Source organism: Solanum stenotomum, chromosome 1, assembly GCF_019186545.1.
Source record: "Solanum stenotomum isolate F172 chromosome 1, ASM1918654v1, whole genome shotgun sequence".
In the NCBI taxonomy this organism is placed as follows: Eukaryota; Viridiplantae; Streptophyta; class Magnoliopsida; order Solanales; family Solanaceae; genus Solanum; species Solanum stenotomum.
Window position 1 is genome coordinate 5,624,992 of NC_064282.1, and position 19,518 is coordinate 5,644,509.

A 19,518-nucleotide genomic window follows, 5' to 3' on the forward strand; every position below is an offset into this window, starting at 1 on the left:
CATTTTGTTGACATTCCAAATACATGCGATATTAAAGCAATAATCTATGTATATTCACTTAATTCATGTTATAGGTGAATTTCATCGATCCTTTCGATAGGAGGATCCGCAAAAATTAATTCAAATTACAAAGGCTATATTTTATAGACTTAATTTTGAATTTGCATACGTACGTGCACCAATCGCTATTTTAAAAACACAATTTAAAATAACCAATTAGATTTCCTGTGTTAACAAGAAAAATGACGAGATGTTAAATAAATCATGTAATTGATCAAGTAATCCATATATATAATAAAAAAAAAACATTCAAATCTAATTTCGTATGCATATGGTTATAAATAATATCGTAGAAACTTTTCTTTAAAAGAAAAGAAATTCAATTTCAATGTTAACACCAATTCATTCGATATTTTGTATTTATTCAGTAATTTTTTCATCCTAGAATTCAAACTTAAAGCTAATTAAGGTCTAAGGATAAAAGAGAAATATTATATTTATCCATAGTAGTGATCGGTGGTGAAGCTGTTGTATATATGATTTATATATAATGGATAACTAACCCAGGTGTCACCTGGACACAACATATTCAAACAATATAAATACTCTCATTTTCCCCCCAAATTAAAACTCAAACAATATGAGTGAAGTACCAAAGCAAAGAGCTTCAGGTAAATTAAATGAAATTAGCTAACAAAGATTTTTGAAAAAGTATAGTGTAATGTTTGAATTAATGCAACAGGTTATTACGAGGGACCTCCAGTGATGGCACCCCCTATATATACCTATACTGTTGCTCCCCCTAGAAGACAAACAGGTTTTCTCGAGGCTTGGTAATATTATTATTATTATTATTATTATTATTATTATTATATATTACTTCATTCATTTTCGTTTTAATTTATGTGACACGATTTATTTATTACTTACTATGTTCAAAATAGTAAGTACTAGTTTACTATGTTTATATGATTAATGACTTTTGTTTGCAGCTTGGCAACTTTATGTTGTTGTTGTCTCCTCGACTCTTGCTGTTGGGATCCTTTCCTCTGTATTTAGCAAGTGATGAATAAAAGAGTACTAGTTATACTTTTGATCTCTCTTTTTTGCTCTTTAAATTGTATTATTCACAAGTTATCACCAGACAAAAGGGATAAAATAATGTTAGTAACGGATTTCATACGTTATATTATGTATACATGAAGCATTTCGTGTTTTCGTACCCTTTGAGAAAAGGTTTAGGGTGTGTAATGTAGATAACTTATTGTAATGCGCGTATTAGTTATTTGATTTCACTTGACGCATACATTGGTGACTGATTAAATATATGACCTTGAATGATATATTATGGTGAAATATTGATTCTATTTGACACATACATTAGTGGCTGATTAAACATGTGATCTTGAATGATATATTATGGTGAAATATTGATTCTATCTGACGCGTACATTAGTGACTGATTAAACATGTGACCTTGAATGATATATTATGGTGAAATATTGATTCTATTTGACGCATACATTAGTGACTGATTAAACATGTGACCTTGAATGATATATTATGGTGAAATATTGATTCTATCTGGCGCATACATACAATTAGTGACTGATTGAACACATGACCTTGAACGAGAGATTTTGGTGAAGTAACTTTTTATAAGTAGATTCATTTTTTGCTATACTTTCTTTTAGTTTTCGATGTGTTTTACCATATTAAGCTAATGGAAGAAAGTATGGAAGGTGTTGTTAGATAATTCTGCTATAGCCTATATTAGTTAGTGGTAGTTTGTGTGTGTATGTTGAAGTCTCATCATGACTCACAACCCAAATGGAATATATTAGACTTGGAGCTTCTTATATCTATGAGAGAAACCCATAAGTAAAAATATTATTAATCCTCCGAAGGTAGGGTGGGAAAAAAAGGATTTTGGATTTTCATTTGAGTTGTTCATGCTTCTATTACTAAGAAAATCTAACACATACATAGGGCAATTGTAGGACTAATTCAATTTGGTATTTATGCCAAAGCATGATTTGGGTTTGGTAAAAGAGATTAATTAATTTTATTCCCAGACGGATCATAATCTCATCATCCTTCTAGGTTAGCAAACAATCTTTATAATTGGATCAGAGAAAAACAGAGTTTGGTATGTGATACTTCTTTTTATTTCACAATGAACTAAAATGTTATCCATACTAGGTCTTGGTGGTCACACAACTTAGTATAAGCCACAAAATTATAATAATAATATTCGCAGACACGCATTAATTCTACATGAGAGTAAAAATAAACATTATAATAAAAAAAGAGATAAATACGTGTGAAAGGCGTGGGGGCATAATTTCTCCCTATTATATGATGTAATGTAACTGCACTAAAGAATGTGTGACAAGTCGTAGACAGGACTGAACTCTCCACATTGACCCCCTTTTCTTGTTTTTTGTATTTTTTTAATAAAAAGAAGAGTTCACTTATAATGAACGAACAAAATGTGACAAAAATCAAAGGAAGAATGCATTTTCTCATACTAGTATTTATTATCACCCCAAAAATAAACGGAATAGTATGTAGAACCAATGCCATTTCCAGCCAATACTCCCTAATTATATTCTTGATTTATTAAAACAGAACATTGGCAAATTAACTTTTTTACTTTTAAGTATCAATCAATTCTTTGTGTTTGAACAATAATCAAGTCATTTGGTAAAGTGAATTTAGAAAAATAAATAATATATATGAACTTAGTTTTTATTACTAATACTAATACTTTATTTCGTATATTTTCTTATACGTGTAATCTTTGCTAATATTATTCCATATTCAACATTTTTCTCGTACAACCTACCAAGCACACCAAAGTTTTTACTTTTTTAAAAAATAAAAAATCAGTTTTTAGTAGATTATATCTCAACCACTACTGGTTTTTGCAAAATCAGTTATTGAACGAATTCCGAAGATTTTTTTATTTTTTTTTTGTGTATTTTGTTTAGAAGGAGAAATTTTCAACAAAAAAACAAACACAACCAATAATATCTTTTTAGAATTAGTCCAAACCGCAAATCTAAAATCCAGCACATTCACCCATGTTTTGGACCTTACAAACCGGACCAATTATCTCCAGCTGTCAATTGGGCTTCTTGGCCCAAAAACAACTCAAGGCCCAGTTACTATCAAGCCGGCTTACCCTAATTCTCTTTACCAAAACTGGACCCACATACTACGCCCCCTGCAACTCAAAATCTAATCTACCTCGCCGGCGGAAACAAAATCCGGCGAGTCTTTCACGTAAAATTGCTGCCGGACAATCAGATCAACTCAGATCTCATCGGAAAACTACCGGACCACAGATCTATAAAGCTTTCTGTTGAAAACCCCCCTCATCGGAAAAACAAAAAAAAAAAACTGAAGTTTATTTTGGGAATTTGCAATGAAAGAAAGTATGTGAAGAAGAGAAATTGGATCTGGATTTGTAAATTTGTAATGGTAATAATAGAAGGTTCTAGGAAAGCGAGGAAGACGTGGGGTAGGGGGTGGGGCTGCTTTTTATATTTGTAAAGAATGTGACGCCACCTACACATTAGCTAATTTTTAGTTGTCTTTACTCTTGTAGGACCCAAAAAAGGTGATAAAATATTTATTTTCTTTTTAAAAAAAATCATTTGCACCCTTCAAGTATTTGGATTCCCACTTTGCTCTCTTCTTTGTCTACCACTATATAATTTGGTGCCTATAAATTATGATCATCCTCTTTGTTTATTGTTTGGGATTAAGAAACAAAGTACCAAGAAGTTTTTTCCGTGCTTCACTTGTTTGACTATTTATATTATAATTTGATTATTTGAATTTATATTATATAAAATTTTATTTGATTATTTATATTAGAGTTCGATTATTTGAATTTATATTATATAAAATTTTATTTGGCGGAAAGTGTTTTTATTGAGGATTTTTCTAAACAAAGTATATGAGCTGTTTGTATCTACAAATAATATAAAATATAATTTCAATTATTTTTAACGGATTAATAATTTACCTGCTAAGAAAATTGAGTAAATAGTATCTTATAATATTAAGCCATTAATTATGAACTTCAATATATTCACTAATGGATAATATGATAGCCACTCATAAAATTTCAAGTATTTTCACTAGAGGTTAATGTGTCTAATTAAATAAAATTGTGCAAGGTTTATTTTTCAATTTTAAATCATAGGTGTGTAATTAAAACGTTTCATAAGTGTTGACAAGTTTAAGAGGCTGACTATATATTAAGCCTAAAGAGTAGCTAATTTTGTGTTGCATATTGTATGCGAAACTCTCTATTCTATATATGTATCTACTTTTCTATTGTACCTTTACAATTGACCGCGCAACTAAGTTCTACGTAAAGTACAAAACTTGCATGTCAAACACAACTATTTATTTCTTGCTAGACTAGACTAAAGGTATATTGTCAGTTTACATTTGAATCTTCATAAAACTATCGTTAATTTATTCAACTAATAAATCTTTGTAAATTATAATATTTTTAAAATTACGTAAATAACATATAGTATTTGTGAAGAAAAGAAAGGAACATTGAAATATACCATTTATTAATGCATCATCTTAAAATATTTCATTACCTTATTTAGAAATTAAAATTTTACTTACATAGTAAGATTATATAAGAGTAAATTTCAAATATTACAGATATAAACAAAGCGTTCATGGGCAAAAATTACATAACATTAAACAAAGCTTCCATTGTTTGACAGTATCTTCCTGACACGTCAACACTTTCCCTATGCGCGTTTTGCTTCTCTTTCACGACTTCATGTGTATTCCCCTACCACGTCATCGACCCCCACCCCTCTTAAATTATTTGTGGGTCCCACCCCTTCAAAAACCCTAAATTCAGGACACATGCGACCCAAATTCACTTCAAACTCAAACTACAACGCCTCGCTCCCTCTCTTTCTCCTTTTCATTTATCATTCAATTTTTACAAAAATCTTCTATTTAAACCCCTTCACAACTGACCCCAGATCTATTGCCACGTGTATGTTACATTAAATCTTAGCCGTTCATGACAGATTGTCTCGGTCAGTTTCTCAGACAGCAAACAAATTTTTATACATCGTTAGATGAATAGACGAGATGTGATCAACGGGTTAGAATCTGCCCGAAGTTCGCACGGGCAGATCTCATCGCCTTTAAGAAGCGATGCCCTCTCCTTCTCATTCCTCGCTCAATCCCTTCAAACCCTTGCCTTCATTTGGGTTCCAACATTTAAAGAGTTTCTCTTTTCTTCCTTTTTTGGTTGATTAAAGCCGGAAATTGGAGGTCGGGTGGAGTTTTGTTGGATTCCGGCGGCCGCGTAGCTATCACGTACCTTTTCAATTTCATGATTTCAACACCATCTGATAACGATAAATTCCACCAGAGAAACGCCGGTATTAAGCCTTGCCGGTGTAATTTATGGCATCCGCCGTCTTAGCTAGCCGGAATGAATCTAGCTGGGCTCAGTCTGGTGGTGCCGGTGGTGGATTCATGGGGAAAACCCCTTATTCTCATACACAACTGAACCCTAATCACAACCCTAACCCTAAGAAGAAGCAGAAGCAATTCCATCACACGTCTAATGGTCGGCATATTGATGAATCGCCGGCCGTGACGCAAACAGCGTCTGATGATGCCTATTCGTTCAATCAACGGCCGATTGAATCAACGACCAACGTTGACGGCCTTAATTTCGGAGGATATTTGACTTTTAACGTCGTCTCTTACAACAAAGGCGAGGTCAATGAACTACGGAGTCGGCTGTTGGCGGAGGTCGAACAGATCCGAAACCTCAAGGATCGAATCGAATCCGGTCAATTGAGCACCACCAACCCCAGATCACAAGGCAAATCGAAGAAACTATCTGGAAATAAACGGCCTACCCCTTCCGGATCCAGTAAAGATCCGAAAAAGCTCCCAAACGGAGTTGAAAATAGGAATTTTGGTAATACTATTGGTGGTGGTGGTGTTAAGGCCATCGGAACGGAAAGTATGATGAAGGAATGTAGGCAGATTTTGGCAAAGCTGATGAAGCATAAAAATGGGTGGATTTTCAATATCCCTGTTGATGCTGAAGCCCTGGGTCTTCATGATTACCACCAAATTATTAAGCGACCCATGGATTTGGGGACGGTTAAATCAAATTTGGCTAAGAATTTTTACCCTTCCCCTTTTGAATTTGCTGCTGATGTAAGGCTTACTTTCAATAATGCCTTGTTGTATAACCCTAAAACAGATCAAGTTAATGGCTTCGCTGAGCAGCTTCTCGGACGATTTGAGGACATGTTTAGACCGCTCCAGGATAAAATGAATAAGCTTGAAGGCGGCAGGAGGGATTATCATCCTGTAGATGAGTTGCAGGGGAGTTCTTGGAATCACATACCTACGCCCGAGAGAGTGAAGAAACCCAAGGCTACTCCAGTCCCTCACATTTCAAAGAAGCAAGAGCGGATGCAAAATCATTCTAGTGCGTCAACACCCTCTTTGCCAGTGCCACCACCCAATCCACCAGCCCGGCAGCAGTCCCCATTGTCAACTCCTTCCCCAGTGAGGGCACCACCCTCGAAGCCTGTATCAGCTGCTAAAGTTCCTACTATGGGAAAGCAACCTAAACCGAGGGCCAAGGATCCAAATAAAAGAGAGATGAATATGGAGGAGAAGCATAAATTAGGAGTTGGGTTGCAAAGTTTGCCACAAGAGAAGATGCCGCAGTTGGTGCAGATTATAAGGAAGAGGAATGAACATTTAGCCCAAGACGGTGACGAGATTGAGCTCGACATTGAGGCCCTTGACACCGAGACTCTATGGGAGCTTGATCGGTTTGTGACCAATTGGAAGAAGATGGTGAGCAAAACTAAGAGGCAGGCATTGATGATGAACAATTTGGGACCACCATCCGCCAGTGCTGCAGCTTCTGCTGCAACTACATCCGTCGCCGAAGCAGATGGGGTAAATCAATATTTCATTTTATCTTTTTTATCAATACATTTCGTGCGCCTGTGCTTTTGTCTGATTGGAATGACTAATAAAATGTGTTTCTTTTGCAGCCTACCACTAGTGAGAAAAATGATTCCTTCAAAAAGCCCAAAAAGGGTGATGTTGGAGAAGAGGATGTAGAGATAGAGGATGATGAACCAGCTACACATTTTCCTCCAGTGGAAATTGAGAAGGATGAAGGTGGTGGGCGGGATCAAGAGAATGGTGGTGGTGGTAGTAGTAGCTCTAGTAGTTCTAGCAGCTCAAGCAGTGGCTCCTCCTCTTCTAGTGGTATATGCTCTACTTCAATGCGAAAAAATGATTTCTTTTGCGACTCAAGTTGAGTAGATTAATTGAACATAATTTCTTGTGCAGATTCTGATTCAGGAAGTTCATCCGGAAGTGACTCTGATGCTGATGATGCACACTCTTGAGATTTGTTGATTCAAGCAGTGCATATGTTGTTGAATTTTCTTTTATCGAGGTATAAAGTTGGGGACTTGAATTCTTTTGTTTTGCACATTCCGGTGAGCTGAGTAATTCCGGAGAACCAGTTGTTGTAAACACATGGGCAACCTGACAAGCTAGGAAGAAAAATTGGTCTGCTTATATCAACTAGGCAAATCAAAAAGCTCAGTTGGAAGGGGAAGGGAACTTGTAGTGTTGATGACAAAAGAAGTTATGGCGTTAGGGATCACAATTTTAGGAATTTTAGAGATGGTCCCTCTGTTAATGAGAGTGAGATATGTAGATAGATAGTTGAGGAGAAGACACCTTTTGTACAGTTGGTTTACACTAAATATTTGATTTTTCTTGAAAAAAACACACTTAACACATTTCTACTTCTTTGGTTTCGAGCTCTATCCAACTTTCTCAAATTGTTTGTGGTACATCTTTAAAGGATATTATATTTTGAGTGAACGTGTTGGTCGGTGAACAACTTGTGGAGCCACTAATTGAGTTAACAACTTGGAGAAAAAAGAAAGATTATCACTGTGGCAAATATGTTAAAAATTGCTGGCCTGCACTTTGTGTTAGCCATGATGTCCTAATCGACCCTAAAATGAGCCAAGACTGTATTCAGCTTCCTATTAAGCCACGTTGGAATGGTTTAGTTTGGCCTGAGAGCAGAATATGAAGAAACAAAAAAGCATATATGAATTCAACCCTGTTCTTTTGATGGTGAAGATGTGTTTACAGAGAATGGTATGTGAACAATTTAGGTGCAATTATTTTCATATTCTAAAATTTTTAGGTACTTGTATATTATTTAATGGGTGGCCTTGTTCCTTTTGCCTTTTTCATTCAATATAGGTAGGTAGCTCTCAGCTGTGCAGTAACAGTATACTTAAAGAAACTTTCCTTTGTAAAGACGTAAACAGTCTCCTTTCACGTGAAGGATCCAAATATGGCTGAAATGACGGTCTCAACTAAAATCTACCCATGTGATATACATATTTTTGGGGAAATATGCACAGCCACATACATATCCATTAAGTTTGCACTAATGTAGTATAAGCCAAAAATTGAATCGACCAGCTAACTATAGTAAAATATATGTCCACACAAAATTGAATAGTTATCCGGATGACAATTAAGCCTTATATAGGTCAAGGTGGCATTATCTGAGTCACAGAACAAAGCCAGATAAAGATACTGTTTAGAATTGATTCAGATGACGAAAATCTTCAAAAAGTGGTAGTTCTACATGACTTCAATATTTCACAAGTCACCTACCTTGATGTGTTTAAAAAGACTTGCTTTGCTTGAGGTGAACTCCAACTTAAAGTGGTGTGGCAAATAGTGGATGTAATTTTTACATTGGCCAGACTTTATACATCACAACTCATAGGAGAGTCAATGAGGTGCCACCACCCAAAACAATATTATAAATGTTTGAATGAAAACAAAGTGTTACGACCAAACAGTAGGAGAATACCATTTATTAATGGGTTTGCCCAACTGTTTGGTCTTTTACCAGCCTTTGGTTGAAATCCCAAGTGGCATTTGACAAAGTCCAACACCAACTCAAGTAAAGCAATTTATTTGTTCTGTTCGTGATAGCGACTCAAAGGATCATCTACTACCAAATCCTGTTAAAACTTGCAAATCTTACTCGTTCAGCTGCTTGCACAGTAGGGAGTCCATGTCTTCCACAAACATATACGTCAACAGCAACATCCTGTCAAAATTGAAGCTGATGTATGATCATCAATGTTAATGTCGCTCCATTTAAATCTATAAAAGCAATTCTGCACATACAAGAGAAATTGGATTTTTCAAAAGTAGTTCTTTAGGACTTCCTTGAATATACATAAAACCACCTGAAGTGAGACTTTTAGCATCAATTACCTTTCTTGTGCTTGAAAGGTTTGTCTGCCAGCCTAAAGTTCCTTTTCAACAGTGACTTGAGCACTGAGAGCTGGATGGATTCACCTCCAGGATAGTCAAAATTTTGTTCTGTAGAATTCCCCAAATTCGTTGACCAAACTATGCAATGCCTGAGCTAGGTCTGAGAATATTATCAATACCTGTGGCTTTCCTGTAAAATGGAAAATTAACATAAGTATTCCACCCATAATCAATCAATTGATAGAATTAACAAGTGTCGTTGAGATTATTAGCGATAGTAATAATAGACAGATGAAAGGTAGCTTGATGCACGAACCACAACCTCAGATCATGCTCTGCAACCATAATATCAAAATGCTTATGCACTGAATCTTTTCCTGCATGATAGTCTTTAAATATAGGTAATATCTTTCGTTTCTAGGAGAATGGCATAACAAACGAAGATATATAAAGTAGAGCTAAAATAGGCTGGATGTTAGAGGAGTGTTGTGCAATAGAAAGATACTCAAAATTGAATATTAAGGATGTTACCCATAGCATCAAAATAGGATTAGTCAAAATGGACAAGTGCTACCGAAATGTTATGCCATAGGGTGTGGATGACGGACCTCTCAGGTCCAAATCCACGTGAGCAGAAATGTGAATGTGCAGTCATACAAGATTAGAAATGATCACATTAGGCAAAAGTTAGTACACATGGAGGATAAAATGAGAGACTATCATGACACGGTGTGTTAGATGCACATGTTGGTAGGAGTGAAATCATGGTGAAAGGTGTTAAAAAGGGACACGATAGATCCAAAATCATATGAAAGAAAGTTATCCTAAATGAACTTCAATCTCGAATCTATACAGACTTGGCCAAAAACAAGTTACAATGAAAGAAAAAGTCCATATGAGTAAAGCCAATAGTTATTAGTCATGTTGGTAACTCTAATGTTCACTAAAAGCCATTTTGTTTTGTTCAAAATTTGTATGCCAGCAAAAAATGTAGATAACTTATGATGCTTCAAAAAGTTTTGAGACAAGTCTAAATGGAGCAACATAGATAGTGAATATTCATATAACTGACCCCTATTATCTTGAGATTGAGACATAGTTGCTTTAAACTGTGTGCAAACTAAATGAACATACAACTAAAAAAAATAATCCTCCCATCTCTTTTTAGTATCTTCTCTTGACAAAATCAGTCAAGTTTTTTCAGGATGGACTTCACATCAAATGCACTACGTGACACTATATATTACTAGAAATAATAGGTTAGCAATTTCTCAGTCTAGGTAGCTTCATTAAATCACCATATGCACTGATGGATATTATGCTTGAATTCTGTAATTTACCAGCTCAATAGCAGTCTGTGTTAAAGCTTATGACTGTGGTAGCAACGAAAGTATGGTATCCAATAGAACATACATCAGTTCAGATGCACCATCTCCATCTGCTTCATCTTATCCAGATGAAATTGGAAAAGCTGAAGATTGAAGAGCTCTCATGCAGAAAATAACCAATTCGGAGGCGACTTAAGAAAATTCCCCAGGCCGAAGTAGAACTTGAAGCAACAATTGTATCAGAGGGCACCTCATGGAACGACACTTATTTCTGCCAATACTTGGAACCAAGTCCTTTCCTGCCATCATTTGGAGAAAAATAATAAGATAAGAGGGAAAAGGGATTAGCAATCCAAGTTTCTCACAGAAGAAATAGATTAGTTTTTGATTTCCTGAACACAGTAAATTGTTGTTAATCTGACACAGAGAGAACACAAGTTGCTTATGGTAATATAAGATGATTAATAAGCCAGTATGGTTTTTAAATTAAGACCTTACTCAGACTCCTCACACCAAAGCACGACATGATTATCCAACAGTAAAGAAGAATTGGGAGTTCTAAAGCAAGGAACTTTGGTTAAGCAAAGGCACAAAAAACATTTAACTAGTGTGTAGGCCAGCAACTTATTAGGGTGCTACAAAATGAAGCATCAAAAAATCTCACCTGTCTTGAGAGCTGAAATAAGCTCCAAGATCATTAGCTTTAACACCACTTGACACAACATGAGGTACTTACCCTTTTCGAGAATTTCACAGCAGTATCTTAGCTGCTCAAAGCTCATCCTAGAAAGAGCACTTGAAATGGAAGACTTAGGCAACCAAAACTTCTCCTCCAATTCAAAAGATGTCACCTCAGTTCCAAGAGTTAAAGAGAATAAATCTTGTATCCAGAGTTAGATGCTTTAAGCTATTGGAAAGTGACTCTATAACCCAGCCTTTAAAAATTTCCGAGGTTCCTACAGCTCCAACAGAATCCTTATCTTCTATGGAACCAATTTCTGAAGCAAGACCTTCATCCAAGGAACATGTGAACCAAGTTCTTGATTAGAAGCATGCACAAAGACTCAGTTTCAAATTCAGCCATCAACTCTTTTACTTGTTTTTTTCCTGGTGATGTAATCAAATTTCCCTTTGCTATGTTTCTGTAAAGCCACAATAACTTCTACTGTTCTAACATCATCATGCTTGACCCGCTCAGATAATTCTCTCAAAAAGTATTGGCTGGCTTTGAACAGCTGAGTGATTTCTGTGGAAAGTACATCCATTAAGCACAGCACAACTTTATAAGACAGGACGTTGTAAATGCACGAAGCGGGCCATGAGATGATGAAAGAAGAGATCCTTCAATGATAGCTTTACAGAAGTCTTTAAGAATATTCTCAATCTTCTACTGCTGGGTTACCCTTGCAGCCTCTATTGTGCTTTTTAATGGAATTTAAAGCTGGCGAGGGATCAAAAACTTGTACAAAACTTTCAGGTAAAAGAATGTTTAAGGAATATTATACACTATGCTCGTGGCAGGCAGAAAGTGGAATCCTCTGCATCAAAAAAGCCAGCAGATCAAAATATGAACAAACCTTTTCAAGGAAAAAAAAGGGCAGGCTGTGCACTAAGCTCACGCTATGCACGGGGTTCAAGGAAGGGCTGGACCATAAGGGTTTACTATACGCAGTCTTACCCTGCATTTCTACAAGAGACTGATTCCAAAACTCGAACCCATGACCTCCTGGTCACATAACATAACTTTACTAGTTACTCCAAGGCTCCCTTTCAAACCTTTTCAAGAAAGGAAAGTGAATAAGTCTAGTAACACCTTCAAGAAAATTGGAAAGCAAGGACAGATATTCCACAGTGAAAAGCCTGCGAGTGCTATAAGGAAAAGGTAGAAGCTTGCCAAACTCTTTATTTTCAACACCAGTTTTTCACGTATAGTGAAGGCAAGGAGTAAAACATGAGAACTTCCAACTTCTGTTGCACCTTCAAATCACTCTTTAAGTTCAGGAGCTTCAAGTATATGATTCAACGAAGCTTTAACAGGTAGCTGACAAGACAAAAATATGGATGGTCAACTGCTAAGCAATTGCATCTTACGGAAAGACCAAGTAGAGGAAAAGCATAAGTTCACTTGTTGCAAACAGCTAAACTGGCAACATGACAGTAGCACATCTTCCTGGGTAAGTGCAATAGCAAGAGGTGATATTTTAGGGTAAGTGTAAAACATTTTCTTGCCCAACAGCAGTAAGATGCTGCAGGAGTAGTAGGAAGAGATGATGTTTAATAGACAAGTGAAAAAGATCCTAGAAGATTCATATAGGAGATGTATAAGCTCATACAAGTTAATAATGGCACAAAAAAGCTAATTTGTGAATCTATTTTCATCTAATAACTAAAAGTGTACGTGCTAAGCTTATATTTTCAATTCACAGGCTTGTAAAAGTTTAAGTACCTTATCAACCAACTTCAAATTAAGTGAGACAGCAGTCGACTGAACATCTCAGCCGGGAATTTTTCCCCCATCCGATCCCCAATTCTTGTTCACCCTGGGTAAATTGTGGCCTCGTACGATCGTGTCGGGTGAGCAACAGCCTCTTTGTCACAGTACTTACTTAAGGGATAACAGGTCACACTTTGGCCAAGTATCCTACAAAGAGACTCCCGAGAGCCCTCTTGTAAGTACCGTGTCTTTGTTGCCAAAAAGACGAGAACCAGCAAGTTCTTTACTATAAGGAATGTTCTTATCAGCAATCCACTCCAAAATCAATTTCCCTGATCTTGCAAAATCTCCAGAAGCAAACAAGTGTCCCTTTAAGCAATCTCTTATGTACTACAAAACCAATTTAAAGTGTCAAGCCAGACCATAAGAAAAACTACTAAGTTTACGAACAAAGGCAATTTTCCCCACCTAACCCTTCATGGAAGAAGAGATCTCCAACAACTCAACAGTTAACTTCAACAGCACATCCACTTTCATGTATGGAACTGCACAAACCAACACTGCCATGCCTAATGCAAATCCTTGCCTTGCAGAAAACACATATAAGAAAACAGATAAGGCTATTATAAGGGAAAGTTGAGCTCATTGAGACAATCATGGCACATATAAACTATAAGTAGAATAGAATAGAAATCTTTTTATTTTTGTAACCTGTTGTGGTTTTAAGGTAAAGACAGGAGAGCATCATAGCCTAAGCATCTTATGGGAGGATACAAGTTTCCAGAATGAATTTGCTTTTATCAGATGTGATCAACAAGAACCTAAACGAAACCCCTATTTAAGTTGTCAAATTTAATACTAGTGACATACTAACATTATAGTTGGGCACTTATTTTTCAACCCCCAAATTTATTTTTTTATAAATAACAGAACAGTTATGCTACAAAATACCAAACACACCTATCTGGATGAAGAAACCCACCTAACTGCAAATCCCAAAGAGAGGCAAAATTATTCAACCCATCATCCCAACCACTTCCTCGTTGTCCAGAGTATCTTGGGCCTTCTGAACTTGAAGTAATTCCACAATCCTTAGATCCGACCTGCGCCTCAGAGCTCTTTTTTGCTTAGAGGATTGATGGAAATCTTGTAAGAGGTTGATGGGTTCCTCCTCTGTTTCGGCCATGGAAAGTTCAAGTTCTGCATCCTTCGAACAAACTCACTAAGTTGATTTTTTGACGCTCTAACTGCAAGAATAATTATTATCTAAACACAAAATTTCAGTGATAACCATTCAATTTGCTTGTTTTTTTCCCTTCAAATTGGGTTGAAAGAGAGTGGGATTATAGTGAAAAGAAAAGAGTCGAGATTAAGATTTTAAGTAAAATCGGAGTTCTCATAGAGTTCTCTAGCAACATGGAAAAGGACTTACAATGTTGAGACATTGCAAAAATAGCTTGTGTTAAATGATACGTAAAACTTATTTCTGTGAAAAAAAGAAGCCAAGACGATAAACTAACCTACACAACACAAATGATTAGAGACAATAGCTAGCTTGCAATGGATTCTTTTCAGAGACAGATCGCAAGTTGGAATGCGTTCAAACTCCGAGCACAATTCTGGGCATTCGGATACCACCAATTATTCTGTCTGATGAGCTTCAAACAAGTACAATATTTCATCGAAATTCTTCAAAATCTACCAAGAAGCAATGCAAATAACGATGTTTTATACATCAACCACACGTTCAGCTGATGAATTCGTGTAATGCACCAAGAGTCAACAAAGTGCCAATTTCAATAAATCGAGTTGCTCGCCAAAAATTATACTCACATCTCTAGTGAAAAGAAGTCAACACGCTAGCATTTTTGCTAGTTAGAATATTTGGAAGATGGGTATGGAAAAAATGAAGTTCCTTTTCAGGAGAGTAGATCTATAGACGCTCGCTCTTCTGTTTTGCCTAGAAAAAAATTATTTCTTCACTTCCTCGTATTCAGCCTCAGGTGGTGATTGATCTCCTCCTTGTGAACCACTGGACGCACCACCAGAACCGCCGCCGGTCATGTGCTCTCCAATCTTGGAAACAGCTTTGTTTGCTGCATCAAGTTTCGACTTGATATCATCAATGTTTTCAGTCCCCATTGCTGCTCTCAAGTCCGAAACAGCTGTCTCAATTTCTGTAACCACCTCTGCGGGGACCTTGTCCCTGTATTCATTCAAGCTCTTTTCAATGCTGTATATGGTAGTATCTGCACTGTTCCTGAGATCAATAAGTGTCTTGCGCTCTTGATCCTTCTGGGCATGCATCTCAGCTTCCCTGACCATCTTGTTTATCTCATCTTCCGACAGACCACCAGATGACCGGATGCTGATCTGCTGCTCTTTGCCAGTAGCCTTATCCTTGGCGGACACAGTGACCATTCCATTTGCATCTATGTCAAACATGACCTCTATCTGAGGCATGCCTCTTGGCGCCGGAGGAAGACCTACAAGTTCGAATTCACCCAAAATCTTATTGTCAGATGCCATTTCACGTTCACCTTGTAATACCTTAATGCCCACTTGAGTTTGGTTGTCAGCAGCAGTAGAAAACACCTGAAATACAAAAGGAACCAGCACACTGTAACAACTACAAAAAAACATACATTACATTGGGCATACATGTGTCATCTTTCCCAAGATCCATATTTGACCAGAGACTAAATATAAGGTGTTTATTTGTAAATCATACTAGCGATGACAGAAGAAAATAAAAATAGTACCAAAAGGCAATTTTCACAAAGAAAAACCACATCAAAATTCAATGTTTTGCTTAGTGAATTTGAATCCTTGAAATTTTGTATAAACATAGAATGGTCACATTTCCTAAAATGGAAAAAATTCTATCGATCTTGGATGGAAGGAGTACCACATCAGGCGAGACAAGACAATAAGAAAAATCAAGAGATCACATTATCCAAAAAAACTCACCTGACTCTTCTTTGTGGGAATGGTGGTATTCCTGTTAATTAACCTGGTAAAGATGCCTCCCAATGTCTCAATACCGAGAGATAGCGGAGTTACATCCAAAAGAAGCAACTCTTTAACGTTGCCACCGAGAATACCACCTTGAAGTGCCGCTCCCATGGCAACTGCCTCATCTGGATTGACACCTTTGCTTGGGCTTTTACCAAATATCTCAGAAACTATTTCCTGCACCTTAGGAACCCGAGTCATACCTCCAACAAGGAGGACCTCATCCACATCTTTTAAAGATACTCCAGCATCCTTCAAACAATTCTTGCAAGGATTCCTTGTCCTCTCAATTAAGTGGTTCACCAATGTCTCAAATTTTGATCTTGTCAGTGTGATATTCAGATGTTTAGCCCCTGATGCATCGGCTGTGATAAACGGCAAGTTAATATCAGTTTGAGATGTTGATGAAAGCTCTATCTTTGCTTTCTCAGCTGCCTCTCGAAGTCTTTGTAGGGCAAGCTTGTCTTTTGATAGGTCAATTCCCTCAGTCCTCTTGAACTCGCTCACTAAAAACTCTAACAATGCGTTGTCAAAATCCTCTCCTCCTAGAAAGGTGTCACCATTGGTTGCCTTGACCTGGATGGAAGTAAGTAAAGAGATGAGTTTAGACGGGAAAACACAGGGAGATACACAGCTTTAGAGAGCACCACAAATTTCACTTACTTCAAAAACGCCATTTGATATCTCCAGAATTGAAACATCAAAAGTTCCACCACCTAGATCAAAAACAGCAACAAGACCTTCTTTGTTGTTCATACCATAAGAGAGCGCAGCTGCAGTAGGCTCATTAATAATCCTTTGCACATCAAGACCTGCAATTCGCCCAGCATCCTTTGTTGCCTGCCTCTGAGCATCATTGAAATAAGCTGGAACAGTGACCACAGCTTTACTAATAGATTTCCCTAGGTAGGCTTCTGCAGTTTCCTTCATCTTTGTTAGAACAAATGCTCCAATTTGGCTTGGAGAATATTGTTGTCCATTTGCTTCAAGCCAAGCATCTCCATTTGAGCCTCTCACAATCTTGTAAGGAACCATCTTCATCTCCTTTTGCGTTTGAGGATCGTCAAAGCGTCTACCAATTAGACGCTTGGTCCCAGAAAGTGTGTTTGCGGGATTGGTCACTGCCTGACGCTTGGCTGGAGTACCAACAAGTCGTTCCCCCTTCTGGTTAAACGCAACCACGGAAGGAGTTGTTCTTGCCCCCTCAGCATTCTCAATGACTTTAGGATTCTGCATAAACAAGAGCATCAGGGAATATAGATAATCCACCAAGGCCATCATACAGTATCACATGAATGATCTCAACAAAAGTTTAGCATTTCAACAAATATAATCCTTACCTTCCCCTCCATCACAGCAACACAAGAGTTGGTAGTACCCAAGTCAATCCCAATTATTTCATTTCCAGCAGGTTTAGAGCTACAATGGAAGACAATTAAGCTTACACAGAAACAGATGCAACAACACCACAAGATAACAAGGAGAAAACAATGCTACAAGCCGCATACCTGAATGGTCTAGCTAGACCAGCCCATTTAGCACCAAAATGTGATGGGCACCATGAAGGCTTGGTGTTGGAAGCAAACTGCACAAGTAAAAAAACAGTCATAACGGATAAAGGTTAGATAATTAAAAGCTAGGAAATGAGCAACTACTAGCAAGATTTTTCAAACCAATCAACTATTCATTCCACTCTATTCCAAGCCCATTACATAATGGCAAAAGTAGTTGATGTTCATTGTAGATTTCTTTAAGTTTTATCCTAACATCTAAACTTGAGGTCTTGTCCTAATCTGAGGGGAAGCATTGAAAGCTACAACATATTAGCCAATCTAGCCTTGCGAGTGTATAGTTTTTTCATAAAAGTGGCGTCTTCTTGAGGGTGTATAGTCCCATCTATTATCTGTTCAATGTAATTCACCGGACAAGCTCTATAACCATAATCTTGATCTCCCACAGACAATAACAAGCCATAAACTCAGAGATAAACGATCAATAACACATATCAACTCTTTCAAGAAATCAAGAAGCGATGTTTAATTTAATCAAGAGTGAATTTTTTAAGTCTTTCATGTCGGAGATAGTAAGATCAAACCATTGACAATAAGATTTAAAGTAGCTGTGTTCATTTCTTTAGTTTTCTCCCCCCCTCTCTTTTTTTTTTTTTTTTTTTTGGAGAAAAGGTTTCTTAAGTTTTATCATAACTTCTAGCTTCAAGGGTCTTTTCCTCATTTGAAGGGGAGCTACTACAACATATTAGGCAATCTACTCTTTGGAGTTTGTTTTATTTTCCATAACAGTGGCATCTCCTTTGTGGGTGTATAGTCCAATCACAGTTTTCTGTTCAATGTAATTCACCGGACAATCTCTATAACCATAATCTTGATCTCCCACAGAAAATAGAACAAATTCTTTACCCATAAACAAGCCATAAACTCAGAGCTCAGCGATCAACAACACAAACCAACTCTTTCAAGAAATCAAGAAGTGATGTTTATTTTAAAATCAAGAATGTGAAATTTTTAATTCGGAAATAGTAAGATCAAACCATTCACAACAAGATTTAAAATCATCATCAAAAAATATTAGTATATGAAAGATCTAAAAGAAGACAAAGCATTACATGATGAAAAAGGTTAAGAAGAACTTACAATTTTATGGGCAGAACGACGTAGCGGTCGGAGGAGCAGGCCGGCGGAAGTCATCGGAAGAGTAAGACCAGTTCGGGTCTAACCGTGTTAGGGTTTATATAGGGTTTTAGAATTTACAAGGTAGAAGCAAATGCCAAATATATATAGCCGCACCATTTAGCAACGCGTAATATAAAAATAATATATACATATTCTACTTATATATAAGAGGGAGTTTATGAATGTCCCATCATAAACTCCCTATATAATACATAATATAATAATATAATATAATAAATCATTTTTTCTATTATATAATATATATAATATATATTTCTTTTCTAAGGGAGTTTATATAATATATAATATAATATAATATATACATAAACTCTCTTTTATTATATAGTAGAAAATAAATATAATATATATATATAATATAATAATATAATATAATAAATCATTTACAAATGACTTAAAATATTTAATATTTAAAATTCTACCATAAAATAGGTTGATTCTCAAAATTCTATCCGGGTCACATATATTGAGACAGAAAAAATAACGTATATCATTTTCAAATTACCAAAAAAGTATTAAAAATAATAATAATTAACAACTTAAAATATCTGGAAGACATTTTAAAAGGGTTAATTTTGTAATTTTATCCATATCACATAAATTAGGAAGTTATTTGAAAGTTACATAAAAATATTATAAATCACAATAATTAATAACTTAA

General features: G+C 36.3%; 2 protein-coding genes and 2 long non-coding RNA genes across 9 annotated transcripts in view; 2 read left to right on the plus strand and 2 right to left on the minus strand.

Annotated features, from left to right (window-relative positions):
- Positions 1-5,221: 5,221 nt before the first annotated feature.
- On the plus strand, positions 5,222-7,848 carry LOC125861071 (transcription factor GTE7-like). Of its 2 annotated transcripts, none has more exons than XM_049541135.1 (3): positions 5,222-6,993; positions 7,092-7,308; positions 7,396-7,848. In XM_049541135.1, the coding sequence occupies exons 1-3, from the start codon at positions 5,464-5,466 to the stop codon at positions 7,452-7,454; spliced, it is 1,806 nt and encodes a 601-aa protein (XP_049397092.1). In that variant the 5' UTR covers positions 5,222-5,463; the 3' UTR covers positions 7,455-7,848. The 2 variants fall into 2 exon arrangements, with proteins under 2 accessions (XP_049397092.1, XP_049397091.1); XM_049541134.1 differs by having other exon boundaries at positions 5,224-6,993; positions 7,092-7,311.
- Positions 7,849-8,645: 797 nt separating this feature from the next.
- Positions 8,646-13,200, minus strand: LOC125847389 (uncharacterized). 2 transcript variants are annotated; one of them, XR_007444437.1, is made up of 4 exons: positions 13,147-13,200; positions 10,713-10,999; positions 9,373-9,562; positions 8,646-9,272 (listed from the first exon to the last, which is right to left on the minus strand). It is a non-coding gene; the product is annotated as an uncharacterized LOC125847389 (long non-coding RNA). The 2 variants fall into 2 exon arrangements; XR_007444436.1 differs by having other exon boundaries at positions 8,646-9,562.
- Positions 13,201-14,717: 1,517 nt separating this feature from the next.
- The window catches only part of LOC125847314 (heat shock 70 kDa protein, mitochondrial), a 39,941-nt gene continuing 35,140 nt past the window's right edge, over positions 14,718-19,518 (minus strand). The window contains exons 1-6 of one of the 4 annotated variants that reach the window (XM_049527007.1): positions 18,801-18,944; positions 17,658-17,734; positions 17,490-17,568; positions 16,813-17,379; positions 16,105-16,725; positions 14,719-15,729 (exon numbers count right to left, since the gene is read on the minus strand). In XM_049527007.1, the coding sequence (XP_049382964.1) occupies positions 15,106-15,729; positions 16,105-16,725; positions 16,813-17,379; positions 17,490-17,568; positions 17,658-17,734; positions 18,801-18,854 (2,022 nt within the window). In that variant the 5' untranslated portion in view covers positions 18,855-18,944 and the 3' untranslated portion in view covers positions 14,719-15,105. Of the gene's footprint in view, positions 15,730-16,104; positions 16,726-16,812; positions 17,380-17,489; positions 17,569-17,657; positions 17,735-18,800; positions 18,945-19,518 lie in introns of those variants that run through there. The other 3 variants (XM_049526975.1, XM_049526992.1, XM_049526986.1) reach the window with 3 other exon arrangements.
- LOC125847398 (uncharacterized) overlaps positions 15,099-19,518 on the plus strand; it is a 12,408-nt gene continuing 7,988 nt past the window's right edge. The window contains exon 1 of the long non-coding RNA XR_007444438.1: positions 15,099-15,140. This is a non-coding gene — a long non-coding RNA (uncharacterized LOC125847398). The remainder of the gene's footprint in view (positions 15,141-19,518) is intronic.